Raw genomic sequence first — 22,052 nt, 5'->3', positions numbered from 1 at the left:
ATTTTCTGAGTGTAATGAAGGAAAAAAAAAAAAAAGATAAAATAAAATCTAGAAGCACTCCGATTTTATATTACGCCCAAAAGGAACCTTTTTTTTAACGTTTTGTGCGTTACCTATATTTATCGAATATCATGTTCTTCGCCCGTAAACCGCATACATTTGAAAACAGCATATCTTTAGAACTTCCGCACTGGAGATAAAAATGTTATTTTCCGTACAGTGTTACCATTGCTCGCTTTGAACTCGTTGAGTTTGCTAATCAAAAATTGGTTATACAAAATATGAAATAGATTAAAACAAATTCGAAATTCGGTCGTCCAGATGTCCATGTTCGGGTGGAGGATTACATTATTCAAAATTTGATGGCTCTAGATACTACCATCGCTTTTGTCACAGTGAGAGAAACATACATGTATTCATGCGGATTCTTCATTATTTATTTTTTTAAAATATAATACAGGGCCATAATATTTAGTAACAACAATTTGCAAGGAGACACGGACATTTATAGTGAAACCAGCGCAAAATGCCGCTTCTAGCTAATAAATTAAATTAACAGTAAATAAAAAAAAATCTTATGCAGAATTAAAAATAAATTTAAAAAATAATCACTATAAAATACAAGCAAAATTAATTATTACGGTTAAATACAATTTTAATTTTAGAATTAAATGTATAAAATTTAAGGATTCAAAAGTGTTTATCACTATGATGTATTATGAAACATAAATGAAATAAAATTCCTTTATAGAAATTGTGGTATAATACTCATCTATAATTTTAAAAAAGCAGCACAATTTAGAATTTTAAACAAAACTTTCGAAAATTCGTTTTTAAATATTTTAGTATTTTTTACTTATTTACACCAATAAAAAGCATAAAAATTGGAAGAAAAATTGCTTGTTTGAAACTTTTTATTAGTTCAGATTTAAAATATTATTTTCTAAAAGAAGTAGTTACAAATTTCCTTACCCATACTTGCCAACCTATGACATTCAAAAATCAGGAGATTCTTTTTAAGAAATCAGGAGATTTTTCACAATGTTAAAAAAACTTTTTAAATGATAAAAATGTAGTTTTTAATAATGAATTAACTTTAAATAGTTACTAATTCTTAAATGCAAGCAACACAAAAATACCTTACACATAAAAAAAAAAATTAGTACTTGCATCGTTTAAGGGGGGGGGAACCATACTTTAATCAGTTTTCGTACAAATGTTATGAACAGTGGCAGATTTTGCTTTCATTTAAAAAGAAATTTCATAATTTTGTTCATAGCAATTGCTATGTAGGCCTGCTTTAGCTAATAAAAGTTTTATTGATGTGTGATCACTAACATTAGATCTAAATTTAGTCTTCATTTTCGCAACAGCACTGAAAATCCTCTCACATTCTGCATTACTATGGGGGAACTATCAAGATGGCCAACATAATTCTAGACAGTTCAATATATTTTAAAATTCCATCAGAACCTTTCAGTTTTTCAATTAAACTCCACTGGACTGGTGACAGGTGCACCTTTTAACCACCTAGCTGATTTTATAACTTCATCCAGTTTTTTAATCGTAAACTACAAAATTGCGACTGCAATATTATCAATGGCAACATGAATATCATCATCTTTCATGACTAAATGAAGTAACACAGGAAATCTGTTCAAAAAGTACTTTATATCAGAAAAAGATGCATTTGCTAGAGCAGAAAAATCAGCAACTTTAGCATGCAAAATCACTTCATCGTTGACTGGAAATTTATGTAGTATGTAATCACATACTCGACAGAAGTAACTTCTAACTTAAAGATAAAACTTATTTTTGTCTTCTGAAAGTTCTACTTTTGTAGTTGCAGCTCCTATTACCAAATCTTCATCTTTCTTCTGATTTTCTATTTCACTATAAATCACATCATATACAAAATTACAAGGCAAAACACAGACTGGTTTTACAAATTTTGATAAAATGTCTTTAAACAGATCATAAATCATTGATTGCAAAACATGAATTAATGGAATTCTGCTTTGTAGAACTGTGTTAAGAACATCGAATGATGGCAAAATGAATTGTAAAAAAAAAAAAAAAAAAAAAAAAAAAGCAAAATGCTTTGTTATGGTCCGAAGAAAAAACATAAATATTCGTTCTTCACAAGACGAACATACAGTAATCGGAAAATGTTTCGTGTGTTGAGCAATTTTTTTATTTTGAGAAACATTTGTATCAGCTTTACGCTTATATTTTGCGGTATTATTTTGAGAACAGCCAGTTGAATTGGTGAATGGTGGAGAAATTACTTTATTTTTCTCAAACCTATTTTTAACAATCGAAGCAGTAACTACATCTCCATTTACTTTAGGTATTTTATAACTTTAAATAGAGCCTTTTATTTTAAATCTCGAAGCATTTACTTCTTCTTTAAAAAATGCAAGAAGTGGGTTCCATTGATCGAGGATTCTAGATAAGCATTTCTTTAAAGACAGCCAGCATGTACACACGTTTCAAAATTTTTCTCATTTCAGTATTATGCAGCTGTTGGAACTGTTTCAATTTTTCCTTCCTTTTAGAAATCCTTTCAAGATAATAATAAATATCAACAATGTGTTTATCCACATTTATTGGTAAAGAAGCTACTCCTTTTTCAGCGGCTAAATTTAAGAGGTGACAGGTGCACCTTTTAATCTGCAAATCTGAATTTTCCTTTCTTTTAAGATGCCTGCAACACCAATCTTCAAGTCTACCATTACTGGTGCATTATCGGCATCAAGTGCTAAGCAATTATCCAGAGGGACTGCATTTTCCTTTAAAGTTTTCATAATTAGCTGTGCTATATTAAAGCCTGACGAATGTCCTTCTAAAGTGAGGACAGAAAGTAAACTGTACTCAATTTCTGAAGACTCTAGATTAAAAAAAGAAACAACAATTGGATACAGTTTTGAATCGGTATCACTACTTCCATCCGTAGAGAGGCAGAATGAAGCTGTTTTAATGCAATCAGTAACTGAAGATTTATTTTTCAAACCCATTTTTTTAACAATTGCACCTGTTTTGGTCCTTGCACTTGAGTATTTCTTAGCGATTTCACCATCGGGAAACATTTTTCTAAATAAAGCTGCAGCGTGATCCAATGCATTCAGTGGCAGGTTGTGCTCCAGTAAAAAAGCAGAGAACAGACATTGTACATTCATAACTTTTTAGTCCTTTGTTTCCGAAGAAAAATTTAATTTTTCGTTTTTTTCAAAACTATTTATGTTGTCCTTGTGTACGCACATGTTTGAGAACATCCGCCCTTCCCTCATACGAAATCGAAAAATCGCAATGACAGACGGTACACACCGCAAATTTATTACATTTCCTTGAGGAAGTAATGGAAGGAAAGTCAAATGTGTACGATTTTTGAAACGTACATGAGTATTTCACCTTTCTCGCAAACATAACAAAAGATGATAATTTCTAAAACTATTTCCCGAAGGCACGTGTACTCACACAACTCAGGACAAGATGAATGAAATAACTAAAGAACATCCAAATAAAGCTTGCTTTGTGCTCATTGGCTAATATATACCAGATGACACGCAGTGGAGCTCGATGCCCATTGGAGAACGACGTTTCTTGATACGTATATGCTTTCACTCACAAAGCAGTTCTCATCTGATTCACAAGGTTTTGTTTTAGATATAATCTAGAGAAAATTCAATTGCTTTCAGACGTCCAAAATCACTTTATTTATTTATTTTTTTTATAACGAAGTATTAAGCCAAGTTCCATAAAAATCGTGAGAAATTTTAAGAATAAGAAAAAGTCGGGAGAAATATATTGTAAATCGGGTTGGCGGGAGAGCTGTCGAAAATCGGGAGTCTCCCGCCTAAATCGGGAGAGTTGGCAACTCTGCTTACCGCATAGGAAATGCTAAAAAAATATCCGGCCCTGACAGTATGCAATAGCTTTATAATTATTTGGAACGCTAATTATGCTTGATAAATATGCTAAATTTTTAAAAATCAATCTCAGTTTCAAAAATAAAAATATGGAGAGATTCTAATTTGTGAAATGAGGCGCTATAACCAGCTTTTTCTTGACAATTATACATGCTGCAATAGGCAACCACTGTTAAATTTCTGCAAGTCGTCCCTACTCCTCCGGATGTGATCAAGGTGACAGCCGGGAACGCGTCAGACAAGGGAGAAAACCCATTTGGGTTGGTCAATTTCTTATAAGGTCCATGATGTCGAAAATGTTTCGTTAATCTCAGCATTATAAATAGCTGCTGTTGGTAACTTTTTTGTTTCAGGTTAGTATAGTTGACACGATATGTTACTGCCACGTTAATTCTTTTATTGATATTGAGAAATTTCTATATTACATTAAATTTAAATCATGACGTCATATGTATTAACCTGAAATGTCAAAAATTATTGTTTCCCAGTTTAGCAATAAAAAAAATATTTACGAATTGGTTGTGGCTTGGAAAGCATAAACTGTTTTTATTCATATTGAAATGTTTTTAAACATTTAATTTTCAGGGGTACATAACTTACAAATTTTACTTTGGCTGCAGCCCGCTAGTATTAGCTTTAAAAAAAAAACATAAATAAAAAAATCTAAAAATAAAATTGCAGTTGCATTAAAAAAATGTTCATCGAGTCCACAGTTCATGTAGTCCATGAAGTCCCTCAAATATTCTTAAAATTCATCATAAAAATAATAGTAATGTCTTCATTAAATCTATACTCCTTATGCTCATAAGGTTATATGCTGATAAAATAAAGTTAGTGACGTGAGCTTATGAATAAAATATTGAAATTAAAGAAGTAAATATGCTACTATTATATTCATATTTTAAGCCGAGGTGGCAAATATTTTTCCCAGTGCAAAAAATGCATTCATAATTTTACAAATTTTAAGAACAAAATAGTTTGTTTACTAAAGAATTTTTTTAAACAATGATATTAGTTACAGGAAATTTAATATGGAATTGTTTTCTTGAAAGGACATTCCATCTATCATCGTTTTCTTATAAATCCATTTATAGAAAAACTTTGTGAAGGGAACATATCCTGTTATGTATCTTGATAAGTCTGGAATCGAAATTTTGCGATTTAGATCAACTGTTGGCGGATAGTTGAAACTGATTCGCAGTGAAATAAGTCCTGTCTTAAATTTAAAAAGCATGTCTCGCTTCTTCAATTTAAGACAGGACTTATTCAATACAACATCTTGCAAATGTTCTGCATGTCAATCAAGGCATTGTTTCTATCACCAGACGCTTATCATGATACCAAGTAGATAACGTCCGTATCTCTTTTTTGAGACAAAAGGATGTTATATGTAGCATATTTAAAGAAATAATACAGCCAATTAAAAAAATGAGTTATGCCTTGCATGTAAAATAGCAAAACAATATCTTATATGGTTAAAAATTCAACTTACCGTAAGTACCTCAGATCATTTACAGGAATTACGGATTTACTGCCATAATCAACATAGTAGACCTGTAATTAAAAGTGCGCTTTAATATTTAATTAACAAAGTATAATATTTGCCAAATTATTAAAACTAAAAATCAAAAGTTTTGATAAAACATTTTTAAAAAGGAATATTGTAGAGAAAACTGGCACATACATAAATGTTTGGAAGCAGTTAAACACGGAAAATATTATCATAAAAAATTGGAGAACTTGAAAAAACAAACTACATTTAAGTTAAAGACAATAGCTTTTTTTTATTTGCTAAACCGTTAATTGAAAAATGATGATATCAGATAGAGGCCTTTAAAAAAATTGTGTGCTGCCCGCGAAGACGTTTCAACTATATATTTGTTAAAAATTCGACTTTGCAGAGATTTCAAGTTTTAATTATTAGAAGTCTTTATTATTTTTATTCTATATATTTAATTTTTATTTGCTTTTTTTTGGGGAGGGTTAGAATTTCATCCATTTTATTTTCCTTTGCATTTATTATTTATAACTTATTCTGTGCAGATTTTTAGTTAAGTTATCAGACGTGGCAAGTATTCTCACACTTAAAAAACTTTCCCCAAGTAATTTCACCTCCTTTTATTAAAGTCAGGTTCAATGTAGCCTTATCTACTGCTAATGTGTTCCGTTTTCCGAAATCCGGGTCTTTTGTTCGCCCTTCCTGGGCTCAGGCGAACGCAGTTCGTTGTTGTTGGGCACCCGCGGGGAAACTAACTCAGTGTAGCAACATTTTGACGATTTTCGAATTCATGTGCGTTTCTAATAAAATACCCCAAGTACTCTTAGGATAAGCAAGATTCTTGGCGTTAGGCAAATCGGGTACGAAGTCCGGCGTGTGAGCAGCTTAACAGCTTCAGATGAAGACTTGCGAGGACTGACGGAAACAAATTTGCTATGTCGTACTGACAGTCAGAGATGGGCGAGTAAAAAACGAATGTCAATACTACAAAATACAGTTCCCAATCTCAAGGTACAAACAGCAGATATGACACATAAAAGGATACAACAATTATCATTCAGCAAATAAACATATCCAAGGATTTAAGTACAAGTGCGATAATTGTCTAGTAGAGTAGTCCAAAATATGTTATACAAATACACATTTACAAAATAACAAGTAGCAGATATATTACATGAAAGGTTTGCGTACATACTGGTCCAGAAAACAACAGTTGAGGAACACTAGAGATGAACATAACTTCCTAATGAACCATCGCCAGCCCACTGCCTCTCACAGTACGATATTTTGCAGAGTCTGCACTTTTTCATTGACGTCTTGCAGGCATATCCGCAGGCAGGACAAGCGTAGGTGATTATGAGACGAAGCATGGTCTTGAAAATGAGTATCTTCTTGTCAGAGAGAAAGCTGTTCGAGCATTTAAAGGGATAAGTGTAAGTTTATGATGGACTCGGAACTTGGCAAAGAGCTGTGTAATGCGAGGGAAGTGACAATGGTTAAGGATAATACCTAAGTCACGGGACTGCTTAGTCCAAGGGATGGAAACGTTGATCATATGAATTTGACTAAGATCAATAATTCTTTTCCTAGTAATGAGAACTGCTTCAGACTTCTAAACATTTATTTTTATTTTCGAGGCAATCAGCCATGAATCCGGTGCAAGGACATGATTTTGTGGTTCTTGTATGGCTGAGCCGAAAGATGCACTTTGTGTAAGAATTGTCGTATCATCTGCGTACATCGCAAGAGTGGTATGTGGTGTATATAGGATGTCATTCGCGTAGATAATACTTCTTGGGAACTGCTGTCGTGTGAGGTGCCATTGGGCCTTTAAATGGTAACTGAGGCGTCTCAATGTTACAATGTACTCTTATTGGAATGTCTTTTTTTTTTTTTTTTTTTTTTTCCCCTAAGAAGTAATATTGTGATAGTCACCAGTAGTTTATCCACGACTACTTTCCTTTTTTAAATACTCACTGTAACCGCAACTTCGGAAATTAAATTATACGTATAATTTTCCCTTTTCGATTTTCGGACGATAAAATTGGCTAAGTAGGGCGAAATGCGTGAGGCATTTTTTAGATAAATTTTAGCAAATCTCCTTTTCTTATTTATGATATTAAAATTAAGAGAGCGTCCTAACAATATAAGATGCTTCAGAATCTAAGGGTTAGATTACAAAACATTCAAATTACAATAAATGACTTACCTCCACCATTTCCATTGAAGGTATAGACACAATTTTTACTCTGTACCAAAAATTATCTGTAAATAAAGCAGCACATATTGCTCCCACCTTTATGTGAGCATTTCTCATTTTATAATTGTAGCTCCAGGGTCCGCGACAGAATTTGCTGCAATACATTTTGAAGTATATATTACATTTGCATATAAAACAGGATCACTGAAAAAGAAAATTACAAGCTTTCTTCTCTTGAATACATTCGACTCTCGTTATAATGACCATTCATTCTAGCAGCAACTGTTTGCGGCGGTGTTGCTTGGTGTTGTCTTTTATTTTTGCATGCATATATAAATAGGTAACGCAATGGTATTGGTGGCGTTTTCAAATGCGGTCAAGAAGGGGACATTGACATTAATTCCGAAGGGGAAAATAAACGGATGCGTTAGGGATCATAAGAGAAGATATGTTGTAAACTTATATCTAACTTAATTTTGTAAGTATTTAGAATAAAAATCGTGTTATCGAAGTATGTATGCATAAAGTGTTATAAGGTGAATTACGCATATCCATTAAAGCACTAGAATGAAACTGTGTTGGTCTGATATACGAGGACAATTTTCTGATTGTATTAGACAGATTATAAGAGGGTTACCTACATAATAACTAATTGAAATTAGTTAAAGATAAAAAGTTACACATCTCTGCATTATTAATGTATTTTTTGCACAAGAAAGCTTCTAAATTATTTACACAAACTTGCTTTCGGAATACCAAATGTAACAAAGTTATATATTATTCACACCCTAGTAAATTATAAAGTAGTATCACTGAAAGATATTAAATAAAAGAAAAAATTGCAACTTGAAATATGATGATTTATTTTTAACCCTTTCTTCTATAATAGTAATAAAAATTAATTTTTGGTTCGAAAATAATTTAAAAAAGTCTGATGTGGACGCCATATGATTATCTTGTACGGCCTATTAAATTGTACAATTTTTGCTGCACTTCATTCAGACTTATTACCTAGAATTATTCTAGTTTAATTAATCGACCCCTCGAGGCAAGTTCAAAATGTCATCAAAAACTCCAAATTTTGAAATTTTTGTCGTACGAAGTCAAACTTCTCATAATTTTATTTTTTCATAACGAGTATAAAATTTTCCCAAATTTAAACACAGGAATCGTGAAATTGCATTAAAAGTTAAATTTCGTTATTTGCCCAAAGTTAATATTTTTTTTATCTGACATTGCTAAACCATGAGTGTTTTCGTCATTTAAAATATTTCAGTAACTAGAAGCATATAACTACGACTAATGATCGCGAACATAAAGGCCGGCTCAGGATTCCTAAGCGAGTAAGAGGGCTCGCTATATATGTGTAATAAATTCAAGAGCAGGAATTTGGATGGCGTAGATAGGAAATTGGGGGCGATGCAGATTAAATCTTCAGTTTTATTTTCAGCAAGATGTTGCGGCTACACACAAATCGGCACATTAAATGGTCCTGTTGCAAAAGGCTTACATTTTTGCTAACTTTGTAGCTAGAAAGCAGCAACAGACAGACAGCAGTGTAGCTAGGCCAAAGCGTGGAAAGCAAATGCCGTAATGTTCAGGATGAAATCTCAAGTCAAACTGAGTTAGTTTTGGTTTTCAAAGCATTTTGATTCGACAGTTAATATTGCTGTAAAATTACTATTGGCTGGTTGAGTTTTAGTTCCATTTACATCATCATAATTACATAAAAATCATATGACATAGAATAGTCTCGAAATGACGCAGAGCAGGGAGGGGTTATTATTTTTAGAATAGAGAAGAGAAGTTTACGTTGCTAATTTAATCTTTTACATATCCTTTATTTTTCTTACATATATATATATATATATGGAAATATATAAATAAGCTAAAAATGCACCTCCTTTTTATTGCAGTCGGCAGTATCGAAAGTATATATATATATACTTCCGATACTGCCGATTACAATAAAAAAGAAGGTACATAACTAGATATTACAAATCACTTCCATGTACCAAATTTCAACATTCTAAGGCTAACTGTTTTTGAATAATGCAAGATATATACATGCGTATATATGTACGTACGTCAAGCAAAAAAATTAATTTTGAATCTGTTTAAATCCATTTTAAAATCCGTTTAGAAAAAAAGTCTTTTATCCTGCCTTTACGTATAAACGTTAAGCAAAAAATAATCAAAATGAATTCGTGAACGATCAAAATGAATATTCCCGTTGAAATCTCATACCCAAAATTTTTTTACGATTACAATACTTGCAGTATTTCGTAGAAGGAAGCAAAAATCTGAGATGTTGAAATTAAAATCTTGGCTTATTTTTGTGGCACGGAAATCAGTCTTCGTTATTTTCGTTTTTAGAATGATTATAAAATTCTGTTAAGTAAAGTTTTAAGAACTAGTAGACTGAAAAAAAAAAGAGATTAGCAAATACATTTTATAAAACAGATTTTTAAATTTAAAAACAACATAATCACCCTAGTAAATTATAAAGTAGTATCACTGAAAGATATTAAATAAAAGAAAAAATTGCAACTTGAAATATGATGATTTATTTTTAACCCTTTCTTCTATAATAGTAATAAAAATTAATTTTTGGTTCGAAAATAATTTAAAAAAGTCTGATGTGGACGCCATATGATTATCTTGTACGGCCTATTAAATTGTACAATTTTTGCTGCACTTCATTCAGACTTATTACCTAGAATTATTCTAGTTTAATTAATCGACCCCTCGAGGCAAGTTCAAAATGTCATCAAAAACTCCAAATTTTGAAATTTTTGTCGTACGAAGTCAAACTTCTCATAATTTTATTTTTTCATAACGAGTATAAAATTTTCCCAAATTTAAACACAGGAATCGTGAAATTGCATTAAAAGTTAAATTTCGTTATTTGCCCAAAGTTAATATTTTTTTTATCTGACATTGCTAAACCATGAGTGTTTTCGTCATTTAAAATATTTCAGTAACTAGAAGCATATAACTACGACTAATGATCGCGAACATAAAGGCCGGCTCAGGATTCCTAAGCGAGTAAGAGGGCTCGCTATATATGTGTAATAAATTCAAGAGCAGGAATTTGGATGGCTAAATATTTACGATGCTTGAAAAATATCTGTAATATACAGTAAACTCTCGCTACAACGATACCCGATACAACAATAACTCCCTCTACTACAGTAATGTTTTGTGGTCCCGGTGATTTTGCATATAAACTAATGTTAATCTCCCCTCAATATTGCTATATTCTCTAGAACAATAAACCTCTGTAAAACGATTTTTTCAATCTAAATTTCAGTATTATTTTCTCCCTTTATAATAATATTTTGATTTTCAAATGCTTTTTTTTTTTTTTTTTCCCTTCCCGTTTTTTTTTGTTATTTTTTTTTTTTTTTTTTTTTTTTGTTATTTTTTCCGTCTATTAAGACGCATTATGGATATTCAACTTATCCCTGAATAAATAGCTATTGTTCAGATTTCAAAACAGATGAAGACCACCCTTTTGGGAATCGGAGTGGGTGAGGGGGGTGAAGTGTAAATGTATGTCTAGTCTCTCATTTCCCAGTAAGCTTTGGAATTCTGATAAGGTTTAAGGACATCTAGACCTGTCTGGTCACCTTGTCACAGAACAAGTGCCCTTTGTTAGAGGAACAGGGAGAGATGGAGGCGGGGTGTTGTTAAGTGACGTACTGAAAAGTGAGTTCAAAGGTTGTTTTATAGTCTTTAACAATGTTGAGTTCTACGCGAAACATTTGGTTTAAACTTTTCTTTCTTTCACGCGATATTGTTCCCTAAGATGGCAGGGCGAAAGCAACTATCTTTTCGAGATAAACTGAACGTTATGAATGATATTGATAAGGGAATGAAGCAGATTAATGCGGCTAAGAAACATGGATTATCGCAATCTACAGTTGCAACGTTCCTAAAGAAGAGAAAGCAAATCGAAGATGCTGTAACTTCAAATGAAATTAACCCAGAGCGAAAACGACTGAAAGTTGCCACAAATGAAAACATTGATGCTGCTGTTTTAAAATGGTTTCAAGATATGAGAGCAACAAATGTCCCAATAAATGGACCTTTATTATGTGCAAAAGCACGGAAATTTGCAGCAATGCTATTGAACGAAACTTTCAAAGCTAGCAATGGTTGGTTAATGCGTTTTCGAGATCGTCATTGAATAACTTTCCAAGAAGTTCACGGAGAGAAAAAGTCAGCCCCAATAAACGACGCAAATGAATGGCGGCAAAACAAGATGAAAGAAATCTTAGAAAAGTATACTCCAGAAGACATTTATAATGCAGATGAAGCTGGGCTGTTTTTCCAACTCCTACCCGATCGAACATTGGCATTCAAGGGTGAAAAGTGTTATGGAGGGAAGAAATCAAAGCAGAGACTGACTGTTCTTTTGTGTACAAATAGCACAGGAACGCATAGAATACAACCTCTCGTCATTGGTAAATCTTTGAAGCCAAGGTGCTTTAAGAACGTGAAAAGTCTTCCCGTGGAGTATAAAGCAAATAAGAAGGCTTGGATGATGTCTAAATTTTTTTCCGAATGGTTACAGAAGTTAGACAATGAAATGAAGAAGAGAAAGAAAAAAATCGTTTTGTTGATAGATAACTGCGGTGCTCACACGTCATTTCCAAAGCTACAAAATATCGAAATCGCTTTTTTGCCTGCCAATTGCACTTCAATTTTACAGCCTCTTGATATGGGCATAATTAAGTGCTTCAAAGGATATTACAGAAAACGGTTGGTGGACTCCATACTTGTAAACTTTGAAAATAAAGTAGAAGACCCTTTCAAAGCTGTAAATGTCAAGGAAGCGTGTGACAATATTACTGGAAGTTGATGGGAAGTAACAGAAAAAACCATTCGGAATTGCTGGAAAAAGGCCGGTCTTTGTGTTATGGAAGATAAGAAATCTGATAATGATGAAAATTCCATAGACAATGATCTCTCAGATGATCAAGAATGTGTTTTGCACATCAAAAAATCCTTATCCCAACTTGAGGAAACAAGCGGTAAAAAGTTTGGAATTAGTATAGAAGACTATTTAACAGCAGATGATGATCTTATGGTTTTCGCAGGAGTTACTGATGAAGATATTCTCTCTGAAATTACTGATGAGATAGGAAACAATGATGATGATGATGATGATGATACAGGTCCATCGCAGTCCTTATTGTCATCCCAGGAAGCTCTTCAATCTGTGAATTCTCTACGGACATTTTTTTCAAGCCTTCCGTCGACAAATGAAGAACATTTTCGTGCACTAGACTCAATGCATACAGTATTGGTGAACTTAACAGTTAAAAAAATCAATAAACAAACAAAAATATTGAATTATTTTCAATAAAAAGTGTTTTCAGGTATGTGAATATTTCTGTGCTTATTTTCTGAATTTATCTTATTTATTTATTTTTTTAGTATTTAAACCACTATTACTAGTATTTTACAAATTAATTTCTTCTAAATATAGACTTAAAAGTAGTATGTTATGCACCTTAAACTAATAATAATAAAAAAAAATCTCTTATTAAATGCTCAAAATATGTGGGCCCTCGATATAACATTATGCCTCTCTACAATATATTTATTTGGTTCCTAAAATATTGTTGTAACGAGGTTTCACTGTATAATACCTTATATGTAAGATACACATGTAAGATAAACCAGCATTAAGACACAATAACACGCCGAATAAATACTAATTCAGAAGTCAAACAACAAAAATTTTTCATTTGTTCATTTGCGGTTTTGCAGCTGAAGATGATGGTTCGGTAAAACCATCGAAACTAGTCCTGTGAAAATTTTGTAGGTATAACGCTGATTTTTGTTGTTTGACTTCTGAATGAATAAACCAGCATGTTTGACAGCGCTTCCTAGCAAAGAAAAACAGCTTGTGCATGAAATAAACCTCATATGGTATATGATTTAGGTACATTGAAAGTGCTCGCCAAGATAAACTGCCTAAAGTAATATTCTTTAAATTTAAAAAAGTAGGTATGTTTTTGTTTAATATAAAAAATTTAAAAAGATTAGTAATAAATTAGTTTTCTAATGAAGTGAAGTCTGGCAAACATGACTCCCGATTACTTGATATTTTGTATAACTTGACGATCACTTTTTATTTCCTTGAACTAAATAAAGGAATTATTGTAATCGCTAAACATTTCGGTTCTCAGATTTCAAAGGAAATATCCATTTTGACCCTTTCCGAATACATTCTTATTCTTCTTTTGCCTGATGTAAGTACGGACAGAATAAAGGACTCTTAATTTCGAAATGGATTGTAAAAATGGATTTTTTCGTGATGACTGTACGTACCTGCGTGAGTACGTATAACTCAAAAATGATTATCGTCGAACGTTGAAATTTAGTACATGAGGCTGCTACAAAACTAGTTGTGCAAATTTCTTTTCTGTTGCAATTGGTAGTATTAAAACTCTCTCTCTTTCTCTTTCTCTATATAAATATATATATAGCACACACCTTTTACTCGCTTAAAAGTCCTTACCCGGTCTTTATTTCCGCAATCGTTGGTCGTATGCTTCCAGTTACAGAACTGTTTTAAATGACGAAAATATTCGTTTCAATAATGTCAAATTAAAAAAAAAGAAAAGAAAAGAAGAAGATCATTTAGGACAAATAACGAAATGTATCTTTTAATGCGGCCTGCCGGTTCGCGTAATGGCAAACCGCATATTGAGTTGATCAATGTTAACGAATTCCGCTTAGTGCGCATGCTCAGAGACGTAATTGGCCTGGAAGGAAATAAATACTGGAGACATAAGCATAAGCAACCTTGTGTAAGTCTGTTCATCATGTAGATCTTATCGACTGTTTACAATACTATGGAAATTTGTTTCTGTTTATTGCATTTGCTTCTGTTTCATTTCAGTTTGGTTTATTTTGTGCATAAACATTACATTTAATATCAGTTAGTTAAAAATTTCTTTAACTTTATTTCAGTGATTTAAACTGGATTTATTCCTTAATTTGTTAAAATATATGCGAATGAAACGTATGGCAAATACTCGATCGCTTTTATTCCTCAGAAGTATAATCAATAAATATTCAGCTAATATATTTTGCAATGTTTCCTGTTTTGTAATCCTTCTTAAACGAAAATTTGCTCATTTACAATCGGTATTTACGCTCTAAGTAATGAAACAACTTACAAACTAACAAGTTTTAAAAACCCAAACTGCTTACGCCCAGATAACAGGAAATCAACAATATATCGTATTTATCCTCTTTTAAAAATTGCGCCAAATTCCCCTCTGGACATGCACAGAGTGCGAAATTCGTTTAACCTTTTCTGGCACGCTACCTTTTAAAGTCGGGGTTTTGAATTAAAAAAAAAAAAAAAAAAAAAAAAAAAAAAAAAAAAAAAAGTAGGCAGTCTAATTAGGCCTAGAGGAGTACACAAGTAAAATTTTGTGAAGATAGCACTTATCGTTTTAATTCTGTGGGTGTGCCCAAAGTGGGCACACTGATTGAATAGAGCTTCGAAAAGAGTGCTGAAACGAGCATTGTTGTCAATGAACTGACCGATGAATGGATCTCGTGGCAAGATTTGCCTGTGCAGCTGTTACAATAAAAAAAAAAAACTAACGGTGTGTTTGAACATGTCCGACAATCAATGGTTCGTCGATTCAGGCATGTTTGGCGTCTGATGATGCAAACATCGAACATCTGTTGTAACCTTTAAGCTGTCGTGCACCATTTGTATTCATGTCCAATAAATGTTTCAAATTAATCAGTCTCTTGTTTCCTTTCCCATCTTCTGCCTCTGCTACCACTTATCCCTGACATTTCCGGGGATGGGTTCCTATTCAATTCTCAATCCTTATGATGTGCCCTACCTTCCCCCATAAGTTTGTCCCAAATTTTACGGAACACTCTGTATATATTTCGATATATATATATAAATCTTACCTTCGAGTCAATATGATTTAATTAGTGCTACAATAGATAATAAAAATCACGTTAACTATTTAAACTTACTGTAATTTATCCTGAACAATTTCCACGGCATCAGTTGTATCTCGTCCTACTATTTGAATGTAAAAATCTTCGGGGCTATATACCTGCGAGAGATATACTGCAAAATACTTTGAATAATCTATGTTAGATGGAAGTTCTTGTAACGAGAATTCTGAATCTGGAGGAACAATATCATGCGGAAGAGTCTGTAAAAGACAGTTTGAAAATATAAGACAAGATAGTAAAGAACAGTTTTTCTGTGAAAATAAAATAAAATCGTAAATATTGGCTTCAGTTAGGTTTTTATGTACTGAAAAGGTTTATATTGATCAACCCTTTCGCTTCCAGTGGTGTAACACTGAAATCTAATCATGCGATTATCAAATGAATTGCTTGCTATTTTGTGGCTTTCAGAGATAAATATCGCAGCGATCGCAGAATAGATTTTTTCCTGACTCGAAATTTCTCCTAAGAGTAAGTGGTATGAGAAAAAGCCTAAGACATTAAGAAAAGGCATTAAGGAAAGTTGAAGTCTTAGAATTTCATCTACGTCACGTAATCACAGCTACTGTAGCTGTGATTCCAGTTCAAAACATCTGCAGTCAGTGCAGGAGTAGTCGCGTTGCCACTGGTTGCTCACGAACCTCAGTGTAGTGATTGGTCAGGGAAAGTTGTCTTGCATTCTGATGGGAATATATCGCAGAGAATTTGCTAAACATTTCTACTGGGAGACACACAAAGTCTGCGCATGCATAAATAGGTAACAAAGGAAGCAATCTTTTGGCAGCAGCATTGCACAATAAATCTAGTGCAGCTATCCTTATGCTGAAATGTGGCTAAACCTTATGCTAAGATGTGGCCTTTGACCGCGTCTGAAATAAAGGACTTATTTACTACCTTGTACAGATGGATCTTGCGCGGATACTGGTTCCAATCATTGCATCATTTCTTCACAACAGGTCTTTCTCAGTCTTAAGGCGATTACATCTCTTTCCCACACACAGTGTATGCTGGTGTTCTCCAAGGAGAAAGCCAAATTACTCTCTTAAAAGGATTCAGGACTAGATTCCGGAGACTGAAAAATGGTTCCAAAAATGAATGATTTAAATCAACGTCGAAAAATCCCAAATCTTAGTTATTAGAAAGTATAAAGTTCAAAATGAACTAAATTGCAAAAAGACTCTCTTTCGAAAGCATATTCTGCTTGTAGATTTGGATAAATGCTTAGGAGTTTGGTTCAACAAGTCTTTCACCTGATCTTCAATGTACGTGGAAAGTCATATGGTATCACTTGCAAACTTTTCCCATTACACTCAAGTGACTGAGGACTCAATCTTGCCCATAAGTTACGTCTTTATAAGACGCCCGATATTTACTCAACGCGTCACCAGTCTGTGAAAGGGCGAAAGAAAATGAACTGAAGAAATTGCAAGTCCTGCGAAACAAGTTGTTACGGATTATCACTGGTGCCCTTACTTTATAGGAAATGGAATATTTGCACCATAATTTGAAAGCTGACATGATGAAGGAAATTATGATATTAAGTCATGATAATTAAATTATGGTATCTTAGTCGACAATATTTTTCATTCGTACATATGCTGTACATCTTCTGCGGCAAGAAGGATTTGTCACTTGACATGCAGTTTCACTCCTCAACTACCATAACCCAATTGCCTATTATGTTGCATGATGTGAATTCTTAAAATATTGTATATTTTCCTTTCCTGCTGCCTGGATTGGACACCGTCATCTGGAAGCTGGCGCTACTCTCACAGTTGGGAATACTTATCTTCCCCGCCGCCTACATGGATTTTCTCTTAGTGCTATAGATGGCACCAGACGCGAGACGACTCTAGCTGCTATAGAATCAAAGCGGCTCTTCTCTTCTTTTCACCATCCAATACCTCCTACGAGGGGCACATTTCATGTACCATCACTCTAAGACTCTATAATGAACTTTGTATTTGCTCTAGGAAGTACTGCTTAAGTAGTAGTTCACCGGAATAACACTTCAGTATCGCATCTTTTGACACGTAGCGGAAATTTAATGATAAAATACAAAGTTTTATCAGTATGGGCATTTTCTTGGTTTGATACCACTTGTAGAATGCTATAGCCTCGCTTTTTGCGTATATTGTGCAATCAAATTTCAATATCTTTTGTGAAATGTCTGGTAAACTATTTTCTCAACGTAGGTGGCTTCGTGTATTTTGATATTTTGTTATACTTTGTTGAGATGACAGTTACAACATTTTGTTATCTACGAGGAGTGAAGACCATTTCTTACGACTGAAAGATTTTCGAATTTCTGTAGCGTGAGGTTTGATAGCACTGTGAAAAACGTGAAAAACGTTGGCAAAAAAGGCGAAGGTATCGATACACGTGACAGAAAATACAAATATTTCGTTCCATCTCAGATTCGCCAACAAGAAGGAGCACATGTCTCAACATATGGGAGATCTTTGCAATGGGGTTTGTGCAGTACAAAAACTAAACCTTTTCGCACAAAATGGCAAGGCAAAGTTTGCAATGCTGAACACTGCCTGAACGATAAAAAGAAAAGTTTCTATAGTAGGGGTTCAAATTTTGTACCACATAAATAGGAAACATGTAAGGTAGCTCTTCCCCGCCTTCCTAGCGTGCCTTCGTGGTGTAGTGGTTCTGCATGCTGGGCCGGTATTGCAGAGGTCCGTGGTTCGATTCCCGGCAAAGGTGGTTGCTCATTTTTCATCTTTCCTGCTTCCAAATTACCTAATGTGTCTACAACTGACTACAGTTTTTTTTTTTTTTTTTTCCGGGAGGGAAGAAATACAAAGGGTTAAACTTAATTCTAACCTAGTAATCTTTTATTAGAAGAATCCAAGTTAACTCATGAATTATACAGAAGATTTTATAAACTACAGAAAGTTTTTATAGAGGTTGATAGATATATAGGCTTTTTATAAAGGCTCTATATGAATTTCTATAAAGCTCTATAGGAATTTCTAGTCGAATTTTCTAGCTGTCATCTTTTGAGGAAAGATGTCTAAACTAGAATTGTTCGGCGTAACTCATTCCGAAATTATGATTTTTCACCTAGGATTTCTGTAGACTATTTCAGGTGTCTTCACGCAGGCAAGAACGTTAGAAATTGAAACATTTACTTTTATGGTATAAGGAAGGTTTCAGCATTTCGGAAAGCCATGGTGTAACTAGAGAGGAGGCGAACCTAATCAGGCAGCAAATTTTTGGGGGTAATATTTTTCGCGTGAAACATTATTTTATAGGGGATATTCGCTTCGATCATCGAGGAAAATGAAGGCTAATGAGATTCTGAATTACCGTACGGAATTAAATTGAGAAAAAAAAAGAATAGATTTTACTCTAGACAAAATATTTAAAGAAGTCACCACTAAATTTCAATAGCGGCATACTCTTACTATATTTTATTTCATCAAAAATTTTGAATGAAAATTACTAATGTCGACTAAATTATGATCACGGTGACTTTAATAAGGAAGAATTCCTATTTAAGAGAAGTCCTCCACGAAGGTATCTCTTCCCTTAGACAGACATCGACTGCTTTGCCACCAAATCAAACCTATTTAAGAAAGAAGTGTTCAGAGTTTTATTTAATCCGTTATTGCTAGGGAAAACGAAACAGGAACGTGGAAGGGCATCCTTTTAATCTTTCACAATTTATTCTAAAATACAATCTCCATAATAACGTGTGAAATAATTGTAGTACTACTGCGAACTTTCCTCAGAACTGCTATAACTGTTGTTAGTTGTGAGAAGAGCTTTCATTTAGGAATATTTATGAGTTACAAATGTTTATTCTGCATTTAAGAAATCTTTTTTGTTGAGGCTACGTAGCAGCAGCTCAAACAATAACGTAAACCTCTATAAAGTCATCGATGGTTTTATTAACAAAATAACAAAACTTTAAGTTTTTTAAAATATATGATGGCAAAAGCACTAAAGCACTAGTTAGTCACTGTTAGAACCAGAGTTCAAGCTCGAGTAAGCGCATTGTTTGATCTTCCTAGGATACTTCGCTCTAAGTTAACCTTTCTCTTCACACCCTGTCTGTCTTTCACGAACTTCATTTGGAAAACCAATAGGAGACCTCTTACTGAAGTTTATATAGAAGCTAAAAGAACTCTTTCTCTTTCAACAGAGCTCTGTATAAATTTAGATAGAGCTCTATCAGCCTCTACAAAAATTTTTTGTAGGTGATAATTCATGAGTTAAGTTTGGATTGTTCTAATCTGATATCAGTTGAACGGTTCTGCCATGTCTACAGCAGCAGTTCTCAATGAAGTCGGTTATTGAACCCCTCTAGAAATCGATGAAATTTTAAAAGGAGGTCATTGAACATCAAGGGATGAACTGTGGGTCCACTGCCGAATATGCACCGGCCGTTGTTCGGCAGAATCAAGATCCCATTGACTATAAAAATATTATTAATACAGTTGTAATTAATTGTTTAATGAATGAGCCGTATCATGCAATAAGGAAGAAATAATACAAAATATGTATAAGGGAGAAAATACACTAAAATTATTTATTTACACTGCGCAAGGGAAAAAAAAGTTCTATATCTTGCGTTTTACTGGGCCAATTGACGAAATTCAACTAGCGTTTTTCATGTCTCGAAAGCGCGACTTAGAATATGTATTAGATTTGTATATAACATTGTTCTAATATAGGTATTTAGACACATTATTATTATTTCAAGGAGCAGCCGAAGAATTTTCAACAGAGACACGTTTCTGAATTATATCTGGATGATTGGGAATTATTGAAATAATAATTAAAAGAAAGTTGCAAAATAAAAATTATTCTTTAAAATGTTTTGGAAGTGCAATAAAATAAATTTTTAAATTTTTACAAATTTTAATTAATTATCAAGATATGTGCTTCGAAGTGACTCTAAAATAAAAATAAAAATCATAAAAAGAATTTTCGAAACAAGAACGCGTGAGATAAGGAGCAATCAAAGAATTTTCAATCCATACTGGGCGATTTTAATTCATTATCTTCAATTGGAAATTTCTGAACTTTAATTTTAAAAATAAATATAAATAAGTATTTCAATAAAAATTTAGATGTACTTACCTCCTCTCCAAAAATTTCAGGTGCAGCATCGGTAACAAAATAAACATAGGAAGATTTGCAAACTAAAATGTAATTAAGGAAAATTTTTAAGAACATTTAAAACAGCATTTAAAAAAAAAAAAAAAAAAAATATTTCACAATTACAGAAGATATTTACACAATTTTAGAACAATTTCGATAATAGAAAGAAAGCAAATGTTTTAGGATAATAATTTTTGTCAACAAACTTATTATTTGAAATGAGAAATATCGTCTGCAACTTTTAAATTTGTTGTCCTTTCAAAATACCGCATGTAAACAAGCTGTGGAATAAAAAGTATGTATTTTTGCACTTTTTGAAGAGAAATATTCCCATTCCATATTTCGAAAACGTTGTGAAATGCATAGTATTTAAATTTTTAAGTGAAAAATAAGAAAAATTATGAAAAGGGAAAAAAATCGTCAATCGTTGCGTCTACATAGAAAGAAAGAAGAGACCAAAGGAATACCAGAAAACATTTCGAACCGTTTTTAACGTCTCTAAAGTTAAATCATTGGTAATGAGAGAAAAATCAGTTGCAAAGTCTTTAAATATATTAAATATAGCTGTAGCAACAATAAACAAAATAAGATTTACAATTTAAAAAAGCTAAAAAACATAATGTTCACCAGCTTTTGCCGAGTCATGTGGCTCAACATAAGATAATTTGTATGAAAAGTCCTTTGACGTTTCACCTACGGATTATTGTGTCGTCTCTTGAAAAGAAAACTTTTTAAGTGCAAACCCACCACGATGGTTGGGCTCAGGAAAGACGTGGAAGAGGAAGGGAAACTAATAACTCTGGAAATTTTATGAAAATCTCTTCTATCATGGAAATGACGATGCAGATTTATAGTTCAAAAAAAAGTCTATAAGATCGAATATTTAAAAAATATGCTATTTTTTAAGCATTAATTAAATGGCCCCGAAATCGTTCTAAAAATGTGTAAACACCCTCTGCAAAAACAGTTTAAGAACACTTAAGTAACAATTTGAGGAAATAGACGTCATTTAGTAGTTACTAATTTGCAAATTTATGTTTGTGATGCCGCAGATCACAATTTTCTTTTTCATTCAGAAAATTAGCTTAAAAAATTGAATTTTCATGAGACAAATGGTACCGCGAAAATGTTTCATCTGTATGGTAATAAAGTATCTGATTAATGCTACAGCGAAATCAGTATCACTGCATATATCTTATACTATGCGAGACATTAAGATCACACTGATGTTCAGACTGCTAATTAAAACTGAACAACTTATAGATTAATAAAACCTAATTTTTAGAATAGTTCT

The 22,052-nt window shown here is 32.9% G+C and overlaps 1 protein-coding gene across 1 annotated transcript in view; it reads right to left on the bottom strand.

The window, feature by feature from the left end:
- The window catches only part of LOC118204950 (tudor domain-containing protein 5-like), a 91,056-nt gene that overhangs the window by 30,461 nt on the left and 38,543 nt on the right, over window positions 1-22,052 (bottom strand). The window contains exons 8-11 of the mRNA XM_085819733.1: window positions 20,738-20,799; window positions 15,656-15,840; window positions 7,637-7,781; window positions 5,422-5,483 (exon numbers count right to left, since the gene is read on the bottom strand). Of these exons, the coding sequence (XP_085675859.1) occupies window positions 5,422-5,483; window positions 7,637-7,781; window positions 15,656-15,840; window positions 20,738-20,799 (454 nt within the window). The remainder of the gene's footprint in view (window positions 1-5,421; window positions 5,484-7,636; window positions 7,782-15,655; window positions 15,841-20,737; window positions 20,800-22,052) is intronic.

The sequence above is a fragment of the Stegodyphus dumicola genome, chromosome 1, assembly GCF_044657685.1.
Source record: "Stegodyphus dumicola isolate Sdum_Otavi_A_Nest chromosome 1, ASM4465768v1".
NCBI classification, from domain to species: domain Eukaryota; kingdom Metazoa; phylum Arthropoda; class Arachnida; order Araneae; family Eresidae; genus Stegodyphus; species Stegodyphus dumicola.
Note: the sequence above shows the minus strand (reverse complement) of the source record. Positions and strands in the feature narration are given on the sequence as shown.